We start from the raw sequence: 9,922 nt of genomic DNA on the forward strand, positions 1-9,922 counted from the left end.
GGGGGGACCCCCGTCCCCGGGGCCTGGGCGCCCCATCCCGCAGGGCCCTGCTGGGGGGAGGCCCCCTGGGGAGGGCGGGGCGGGGCGGGGCGGACACACCCGGCTGCCGCCAGGGGGCGCCAGAGCGCCCGGAACCTTCCGCTCGGGCCGCGGTTTCCGGGCGGGGGTGAGGGGGACGCGGCCGCTTCCGCTTCCGGGCGCACTTCCGGTTGTGCGCGGCCCGCTGCGGTCCGGCGGTGGCGCGATGATCCACGCGATCCTCGTGTTCAACAGCCACGGGCGGCCGCGGCTCGCCCGCTTCTACCAGCGCCTGGTGCGGCCCCGCGCGGGGGGGGGGGTGTTTGGGGCCCAGGAGCCCTGGCGGTGCCCCCGTGTGCCCGGGGTGGGGGGGTCCCAGCCGCGCCCCTGTGGCCCGCCCGCGTGGGGGTGGGGGTGGGGGGTGTCCTGCCCGCGGGGCCGGGGAGCAGCGCTGAGGCCTTGTCGCCGCCCGCAGCCGGAGGAGGCGCAGCAGCAGATCATCCGCGAGACCTTCCAGCTGGTGCTGAAGCGGGACGACAGCATCTGCAACTTCCTGGAGTGCGGCAGGTGGGCCGGGCCGGGCCGGGGCGGGGGGGCCGGCTGCGCCCCGCCCCGCCCCGCACCCGCGCCTGACCCCCGCGCTGCTGTCCGTGTCCCCGCAGCCTGCTCGGCGGCTCCGACTACAAGCTGATCTACCGGCACTACGCCACGCTGTACTTCGTGTTCTGCGTGGACTCGTCGGAGAGCGAGCTGGGCATCCTGGACCTCATCCAGGTGGGCGCCGGCGGCGGCAGCGAGGAGCCACGCGGGGGCGCCCCTGCCCTGCCACGCGGGCCGGACTCGGGCAGCCCCTCAGCCGCCTCCGACTCGCTGGGCTGACCCGCGGGGCCCCCGCCGCTGTTGCCGCCGGCGCAGGGCAGGGGAGCGGTGCAGCTTGGCCCACGCCCAGTCCGGCCCCGGTCTGCGGGTGTTGCACGAGCCCAGATTGGGCCTTTCCGCGGAAGGAGTCGGTGTCTTGGGGCTCCGGCCCCGTCCCTTGCAGGCCTGCGCTGCCCCTGCTGTCCGCGGCCCCCGCACTCCGGGCTCCGGCTCCCTCCGCTGCCTGGACTCATCGCCGCTGCGTCTCACGCCTCGTTCCAGCGCCGATAATCCCCCTTGTAGATGGTGAGGGTGGCCCACCTGCCCCTGGGAAGAGGGGGAAACCAGCGCGCTTGGGCTCGGGCCCCGTTGCTGCACCCGGCTTCCCGCCCCTTCGGAGAGTGCTGTTCAGCTTGGAGCAGCAGCGTTCCCACGTGGCAGGGTGGGGCCCTCCTGCCCCCGGGCCCACCGTGCCTGGAGGCCGTGCTGTTTGCAGTCGTTGGGTTCAAGAGTCTGCAGCCTCCCAGCTGGAGCAGGGGAGCCGTCCTGCCCTGCTCAGTAGCTCGGCTCCAACCGCCAGGGCCGGGGCGTGCTCTCCTCCCAGACAGCCGTGCTCTGCAGCTGGGGTGCTTTCACAGCTGTGCTGTCCAGGCGCCCTCCAGCTGCCGTGCGGCTCTTCCCAGGGCTCCCTGCCAGTGGATACGGCCTGGGGGGAGGGTCCTGCCCTGGGCCCTCCCTGCCGGGAGCCGTCTCCCAGGCAGGGGCTGTCTCCTCCCTTCCCGCTGGGACAGGCAGGTGGGGGTGTGCGGGAGCTGGGCGCAGTCTGTTCCAGGGCTCCCAGACCCACCTTTCCCTCCCCCTGCCAGGCTGTAACATCAGCTCTTTGCTCTCTGCGCCCTCTTCCTGACCCGTTTCTGGTTAATGGCTCACTTGGGGAGGGACAGAGCTTGTCCCGGTACTGGCTCCATGCTCTCAGGCAACAAGGGAGTTGTGCCCCCCACCACACTCCCCAGCAGCCCTGAGAATCGCTTACACATAGGGATGCACCATGGCTTCTCCTGCGTGCTCGCCGAAGGGGAAGTTGCTGCATCCAGTTGGGCGAGGTGGGGGACAGCAGTTCTGTCCTCTGGTGCCCACGGGGCCGGGCTGCCCACCTGCCTCTCCGACTCCCCCCAGTCGTGCTGCCCTGGCAGGAGGGTGCCACATTGCAACTCCTGACCTGTGCCACTGTATGTGGCGGCCCTCAGGGCCTCGTGCCTCTGGCTCCACCCCGGCTCTCCTCGCCATCCACCTGGCGTGGAGCCAGCAAGCGCCCACACCTGCTTTCCTGACAGGGTCTGTGCCCAGTGGTGGGTGTTGGCTGCTCTGGGCACGAGGCCTAGCTCTGCGCTTGGCTGGTTGCGCTTGCTATTGAGGGAGCTACCTGGGCAGTGGGGCGTCCGCTGTCTGGCAGGCCCGTGGAGCTGTGCCGGGTGGCTGCAGCCCAGCCTGCGGTGGGCATGGGGCAGGGTTGCCACCATTGTTTCACGGGGGATGGGGCAGGGGTATGTCGATTGAGGTATGGCTGGATGCTGGCTGCGTGCTTGGGCTTCCACGCTCGTTCCTGGCCCTCTGGTGTGAAATGTCTTTTCCAGGGAAGGGGTGTAGGTTGTAGCCATGTTGGTCTAAGGGGACAGGCAGATGAGGTTCTTTGGGTGAATCTGGTATCTTTTATTAGACCAGCCTAAATAGCTGGGGGGGGGGAAATTAAGCAAGCTTTCATGTTTAAAAACTCTTTGTTAGACTGAGGAAGTCTCTGCAGTTTTCTCAGGTAGGTGCGACGAGCCCGGCCACCAGCACTTAGCTCCTAGGGGATGGCCCCAGACCAGTGAGCCCAGGCACCAGCACTAGCTCTCAGGGGCCAGACCAAGACTGTGAGCCCAGGCACCAGCCAGCATTAAGCTTATGAGCAAGGGGCCCAGGCACCAGCACTTAGCTTCTCCCTTAAGCTTGCAGTTGCTGCACGGGAAGCTTCAGAGCCAGGCTGTTCCAGCCTTTGTCCCAGCTTCTGCCCCTCCCTGGGGACGTGCGGTTCTTTCCTTCTCTGGGAAATCAGCTGCCTTTCCCAGCTGGCCCTTGAGCAGGGGCGGGAGAGGGAACCGTATCACGCTTGGGGATCACTCCAGCAGGTTTGCTCCCAGCCCAAGGCCTATCAGGCTCCGCTTGCAGACACCGCGGGGTCACTGTTACGCTGGGAGCTTGCAGCCCCTCGTCTGGCCTTCCACACTGCCTCTTCACAGCGCTCCATCCTGGTGCTGTGGCCTTGGTTGGCTGCATTGCCCCTGTTCCCTCCAGAGGTCCTCCCCAGCTCTGGCTGGAGCAGCACTTGTCCTGGCTAGGAGGGACCTGTTTCTGTCACCTATGTGCCTGTCCGGGGCTCTGGGATGTCCCTGGTGCTCAGGCAGGGCAAACTGGGCATGTTGTCCCTAGGCTCAGAGCTCTGTGCTGGCCCCAGAGAGCCCTGATCCTAGTGTCCTGCCAGCCAGTGGCCCCCAGCCTTCAGCAGCCAGAGGAAAGGAGCAGAGCTGAGGTTTCTCAAGTAGTGCTGAACCTGCTGTGCCCCCAGCGTGATGCTGTGCTCAGTGCTCTGGGCTGCTGGCCTAGGGGAGGACGGTGGAGGGTGCTGAGTCCCTGGGGTTGGTGGTCCTTGGGGTGGGTGGAGTAGCCTGTGCTGCAGTGCAGCTGCCATCCCACCCTGACTGTCCTTCTCCTCCTGCCCAGGTGTTTGTGGAGACACTGGACAAGTGCTTTGAGAACGTCTGTGAGCTGGACCTCATCTTTCACGTGGACAAGGTGGGTGTCACCCTCCGCCTGGACTGCTGCTGCCTCGTGCCTTGCGTTCCTCCTGGCCACAGGGCAGGCTTGACCCCTGGGCCTGGGCTGCTGGCCCCTGCCTCTTGGGCTCTTCTAGCCCTTGGCCTGTCCTGCTGATGAACAGTCCCCATTTACCTGGCACAGCCCTGAGACCTGCTGCCCCTTCCCCATGAACCTGGCTCTCAGCCCTGGGCATTCCCGCCCCTCTACCCTGCTGCCACGTTCAAAGGCCTGGTCCCTCGTGTGTGGGGACGAGCCTGCGAGGCAGGGAGGTGGTGGGAGCAGGGCGCATGGTACGGCTGCAGTATGCCGCAGACCCACTTGGCTCAGTCCAGGAGGCATCTCCTTGGACTGGGTCCACGAATAGCTGGAGGCTCTTCCCATCAGCCTCCAGCTCTTGCTGGCGTTAGCATGAGTTGCAATTTCGAGATGACGAAGGGCAGGAGGCCAGGGGGATGGACCTCTCATTAGTGTGTGCACTAACGGGCTGATTCTACTCCCTGCATCCTTGGGGTGTCATGTGGCTACTTCCGCCTTGGGTTTGTGCTGACTTCACAAGCAGATTGTGACTTTCCATGTACTGTGTTGCACTGGGAAAGATGCGGAAGGAACACGTTATCGTAGCTGTTCTCTGAGCTTTATGTCTGCATAGATCTAGTGATGGGCCCCCGGCCAAGGGAAGCCCAGGTACAGATCCCCCCCTCCCCTTTCGCAATGGCGTCCCAATGAGAGCCAGCATGTTCTCGGGCCACAGCAGGGCACTGACTGCAGGGGGGAGCTGCGCAGAAACCTGGAGCTGACCCTGTCCAGGTTCGGGGGGGCTGACAGCCCTGCCTGCACCTCATAAGGCAGGGACAGAGGCAGATTAAAATGTTTTGGGTCCCTGGGCAAGAAGAGGATTGAGGGGGCCCCCTTGGGAGGGGGCTCCAGTGCGTCAGGAGGGAGCTTAGAGACCCTGTGCTGCACTGTCTGAGCTGGGCAGGGCTGACGGGCCCGCGTGGAGGCCCTAGGCTGGGCTCTGGCATTCCTGGGTTCTCTTTTTGCCTGCAGTCTTTGCCCTGCACTTCATCATATTGCCCCGGCAGGTACAATTACTTTATTATGCAATAAAACTTTTGCAATTTATCACTGACGAGCCTCTAGAGCAATAAAGCCAGTGCCATGAACCCCTTATCTCCCTGGGGTCCTAGCAATCCTGCTGACTTAGCAGGCAGCCCACCACACCCGGGCTGACAGAGAAGCTGCTGTCTAGGCACAATGTTCGCACTTGGGCCCAGGTGCAGCCCAGGAACTCCTGTTCCTTTTGCCAGGGCCTCCTAGAAAGCCCCAGGCTGCCTCCTGGCATCTTCTGCGCTGGGATGGGGCTGCTCTTGGTGGAAAGCAAGACTGAGGCCATGGGGCCTCCCTGCCTTGCCTGGGGGCTGCGCTGGCCTGGGCTGCCTGGCCCAGCCCCTGTGCTGTGGCGGGAGGATGCATGTAATCCAGCCTTGCCCAGCGCAAGTCTCGCCAGCAGGACGGGGGGTTCCCCGCTGGCTCCGGCAGCAAGGGGGTCCTGTCCAAACCTCCTGTGCTGCAGTTTGCAGCTGTGCCTCGGTGTTCTGTGCAGCAGGGTAGAGCAGTTGTTCCTCCTCTTCCCCAGCTGATGAGAGGCTGCTGGCCGCAGCCGACACATGGGAGCATGCCAGGCCTGCCGGGCTTCCGAGCTGGCCCCAGACTCGTATTCTCCTCCCCTTGGGGTTCTGGGTAACTGGCAGAGCCCTCCCCCCCCGCGGGGCTCCTCTGTCACCATCTGTGCAGCTGTGGGGTGGGGAGGTGGCTCCCTGCGCCTGCTGGGACATGCCAGCTCCCACCGGCTGGTTCAGCATGAGGTACCTGGTGCAGAGCACCCTGGCGTGTCCCCATGTGCTTGTTAGAGATTTGGCCTGGTCACAAGGCTGCAGCAGTTGCCCCTTGCCTGGTCTGGTGAGTGGCCTGGAGCTCGGCATGGCCCCCGCGGGGCACGTGTCAGGAGGGCGGCTGGGGGCTTCCCGGGGCTGAGGAATCACAAAAACCATGGACTCATAGAAAATGGGGGTTAGAAGAGACCACGGCAGGTCACATCTAGTCCAACCCCCTGCTTGAAGCAGGACCAGGCCCAGCTATAGCATCCCAATAAGGGTTTTGTCGGGCCAGGTCTTAAACACCTCCAAGGATGAAGACTTCACCACCTCTCTGGGAAACCCATTCCAGTGCTTTACTACCCTCCTCATGAGAGAGTTTTTCCTAATATCTAACCTAAACTTTCCTTGCTGCAAGTAGAGCCCATTGCTCCTTGTCCTGTCGTCTGCCCCCACTGAGACCAGCCCAGCTCCATCCTCTTTGCAGCCCCGCTGCAGGGAGGTGAAGGCTGCTATTCAGTCCCCTCAGTTTTCTCTTCTGCAGACTAAATCAGCCCAGTTCCCTCAGCCTCTCCTCACCAGTCCTGTCCCCCAGCCCCCAACCACTTTCATTGCCATCTGCTGGACTCTCCAATGTGTCTTCATGCTTTCTAAAGTGGGGGGCTAAAACTGGATGCAGGACTTCAGATGTGGCCACCCCAGTACCAAATAGAGGGGAAGGATCACTTCCCTTGATCTGCTGGCAATGCTCCTACCAGTGTAGCCCAGGATGCCATTAGCCTTCTTGGCAACAAGGGCACACTGCCGGCTCACAGGGAGCCGCGGGGCCTTTTGCTGGTCTGTCCATGCTCTGTGCTCACCTGGGCTGTGGTGAGGGGGCTCATCCCTGCGAGTCGGCACCACAGATTCTGCTTTCCCAGGGCTCATGCTGCACCCCTCGCTTGTTCCTCCCAGGTTCACTATATCCTCCAGGAGGTGGTGATGGGTGGCATGGTGCTGGAGACCAACATGAATGAGATTGTGGCGCAGATCGACGCCCAGAGCAAGTTGGAGAAGTCTGAGGTGAGCGCCTTTGGGGCACGGGCTGCGGTGGCCTCCCTGGTCAGAGCCATGGGGGGGAGGGGGGGCAGGTGTGCGGTGTGAAGGGGGCCAGCGCAGGGGTGTGGGTGGGAGGAAGGGACAGGTCTGTGGGTTGGACCCACTGTGGGCTGACAGGAGTGAATGCCCCAGGGGCCCCACACAACTGGGGGCAGGCAGCTCCTGCAGCCCCCCCCCCCCCCCCCCCCCCCCCCCCCCCCCCCGAGGCCTGTGAGCCAGTGCCTGGGCTCAGGTGCAGGAACAGCTCCACGGCTCCTTATCTGCATGGCCTTGAGAGAGGCGTGCCCTGATAGCATGTCCAGGAAGTGCTGGTGCCCTTGGCTGCGATAGTGGCCTGTGGGGAAGGCCATGCGACCAACTGGGGCAGGTGCTGGGCGTGGGGGTGTTTCTGGCTGCAGCGCGTGGCCAGGCCGCTTGTCCCTGGGAGCTGGGGCAGAGCCGCGTTAGTGGCGCCTGAGTCCTGTGCCTTCGGCTGCCCCGCAGGGCGGCCTCTCAGCCGCGCCCGCCCGTGCCGTCTCTGCCGTGAAGAACATCAACCTGCCCGAGCTGCCGCGCAACATCAACATTGGCGACATCAACATCAAGGTGCCCAGCCTGTCGCCCTTCGTTTGAGCCGGATGCGTCCCCTCGCCCGCACCCACGAGGGCTCCCATGTGTACCCGTGTCAAAGGCCAGAGCCAGGCCTTGCCCACACGGGCTGACAGCTGGCCTGGGCAGTGGGGCTGAGTCGTGAGCAGAGCCAGCGTTGCCCCCACCCCGTCCTGCAGGCTGTGCCAGCCCCCTACCCTTTGCCACTAAAGCGTGGCTGGAGGCAGACCAGCTTCACGCATCCCAGGAGCTGGCGGGGCCTTGGGCCCTGCCCTTTACCTGCTCCCTGCCTGGCCCCTGGCAGCTGGCACTTCTCTTGCTGAGCTGGAGCATGGTTGCATGCCTGACCCAACCCTGGCTCCCCAGCCACTGTGGGTGCTGGTGCAGGAAGCCAGGCACGGGGGGTTGCCAGATGCTTGGGGCCAGTGGAGCTTCACTGAGAGTCACAGAAGCTGTGTGTAGGTGGCTCCTGCCTGCTGCATGCTGCAGGGGTGGGTCCCTCCCTGCTACAGGCACAGCCTCCCCTGCCCACCATGGGAGGGTGGCCAGCAGCTCCTTCCCACCCACCTGCACCCCCCTCCTGTTGCTTGTTAGCAGGGCTTGGCTCTCACAGACCTGCTTGCCCTCCTCGCCCACATCCTGCTGCACCTTGCGCGGCTTTGCCCCCTGGCCTTGTACCCTGGGACCTGCCACAGGTGTTGCTGGGCTGATCTCCACGGTGTGCTGTGATGGGGAACTAGCTGCGTGGCCAACTGCTCCAGGGTGGGGTAGGTGCTGCCTGGGCCAGGGGCTCAGCTGGCCCATGCTGAGTGAATCCTGCAGGTCCCTTTGCCAGGCCCCCCACATGCAGGGTCTCTGTATTTGGGGGGGCAGGCTGGGGGGAAGCTGTCCAGGGGTGCTGAGAGCCAATAAAGCTGCTGTTGTGATCTGTTGCGCATGTGTGCGTGTGACTCCAGGCCACAGGATGTGGGCTCCAGGCCGGGGGTTGGTGGATGAGGCTGGGGAACCCCCTCACTGCTTCTCCGCAGCCCCTAATGGGGAAGAGCAGGTCTGCCCTACCCGCTGCATCCTCAGCTGCCCGGCACAGCCTGGTGCCTTCTCCCTGCTGTATGCCCTGCATGGGTGTCCACAGGGCCATGACCCTGGCCTTAGCTTGGCAGTCTGCGGTGCAGCCGCCCACATGGCCGCTTGGCCGGGACTCAAGGGGTTGCCGCGGAGCTGAGAGGGGGGAGAGCAGGGCTGGGCTGTGCTCACACTCCCGGCCTGGGGGTGGGATGGGGCAGGGCGGCCCCAGGCACTGTGTTATCTGCTCAGTGCAGGGCAGATTGGGGGGCATCAAGGTGGAGGGGCAGGGCCACAGGCTCCATGCCACCCCTCTCGCCTGCTGGCATGCTGCCCAGGGCTGCCAGCTCCATCCCCTGGCGCAGCCCGCCAGGTGGAGCGGAGTCACCGCGCTGAGCCACAGCCTCCGCAGAGGGGCCAGGCCTGTTTGTGTCCTTCCTGGCTCTGCTTGTCCTGGCTCCAGCAGCATAAACAAGCTGGAGGGGAAGGGCCTGACTTGCTTTTCCTCCCCAATTTCCTGCCTGGCCCAGCCTGGCCCCGGGGCCCTGCTGTGAGACAGGGCAGGACAGGATGGGCCATGCAGGGGAACATCTGGCAGCCTGGGCTGCCGTGAAGGCCCAGCTCCAAGCGCCCGGCCGCTGCACTGGCAGGGCTCTAGGAAGGTGGGGGGTCCAGCCCCCTGTGCCAGCCTGCCAGGGCAGTCACACCAGGCTGCACCCCTGGACTGCCCGAGTTGGGAACGATTCTGGGCTGGGCACAGCTGCCAGTCTCCCCGCTCTGCAGCCATGCGGAGTGTAAGGGTCCCCGAGCAGCTGAGCCCTTTCCCCATGGCAGCAGCCTGTGGCTCTCTCTGCCCTTGCTGGTGCCCCAGGGACCCTGATGCCCGAGGCCTGGCCTTGGGGTGCAGAGCCACACATCCTGGTGCTGGCAGCTCTTCCCTGTCCCCAACCCTGACCCGTGTCTGGCCCAGCTGGGGAGTCTGTGGGTGCTGTCTCTGCTTGTCCGCACAGACAGAAGATGACTTTGCCTGGAAGGAATTTATCTGGGCCTCCTTTGCCTCCTCCACCCGCACAGCCCTGCTACCAATAACCCTTGCTGCACCGGCCTTGGAGCAGGGACATGGGACCAGCTGAGCCCTGTGCACTGAGCTCTGCTGGGGACAGCCCTTGTCTTCCTCCCTGGGACCTGTGCAGCCCTGTCCCTCGAGGCTGCACCTGGAGTGGTCCTGGGGCCTGCGGCTCCCAAGAACGAGACCCCTGCAGTCTCTGGAGGCCGGGAGGGGGCCAGGCCGGCTGCAGGCCTCTGGTCCGATGGCAGGCAGGATCCCAGCTCCCCGTTGCCTGGGCCAGGCTGACTGGGTGCCTGGTGCTGCCGCTCACTCGACAGCTGCTTCTTTTTCTCTGGTTTGCTCAGGGACCCAGTCCCTTTGTCGCCCCAGCTGTTTCTGGGGCAGCCCAAGCACACCGAGCCTCCAGCCATGCCCCAGGCACAGCTGGATGCCCTGCACCCCTGCAGCATGCAGGCAGGAGGTGCTTTCCCTGGGCCTAGGCTGGCAGCTGGTTTGGAGG

General features: G+C 64.8%; 1 protein-coding gene across 1 annotated transcript; it reads left to right on the forward strand.

The window, feature by feature from the left end:
* Window positions 1–107: 107 nt before the first annotated feature.
* AP3S2 (adaptor related protein complex 3 subunit sigma 2) lies at window positions 108–8,224 on the forward strand. The gene is made up of 6 exons (XM_059714493.1): window positions 108–313; window positions 494–585; window positions 681–792; window positions 3,637–3,708; window positions 6,561–6,668; window positions 7,188–8,224. The coding sequence occupies exons 1-6, from the start codon at window positions 245–247 to the stop codon at window positions 7,314–7,316; spliced, it is 582 nt and encodes a 193-aa protein (XP_059570476.1). The 5' UTR covers window positions 108–244; the 3' UTR covers window positions 7,317–8,224.
* Window positions 8,225–9,922: the final 1,698 nt, after the last annotated feature.

Source organism: Alligator mississippiensis, chromosome 11 (genome assembly GCF_030867095.1).
Source record: "Alligator mississippiensis isolate rAllMis1 chromosome 11, rAllMis1, whole genome shotgun sequence".
NCBI lineage: Eukaryota > Metazoa > Chordata > Crocodylia > Alligatoridae > Alligator > Alligator mississippiensis.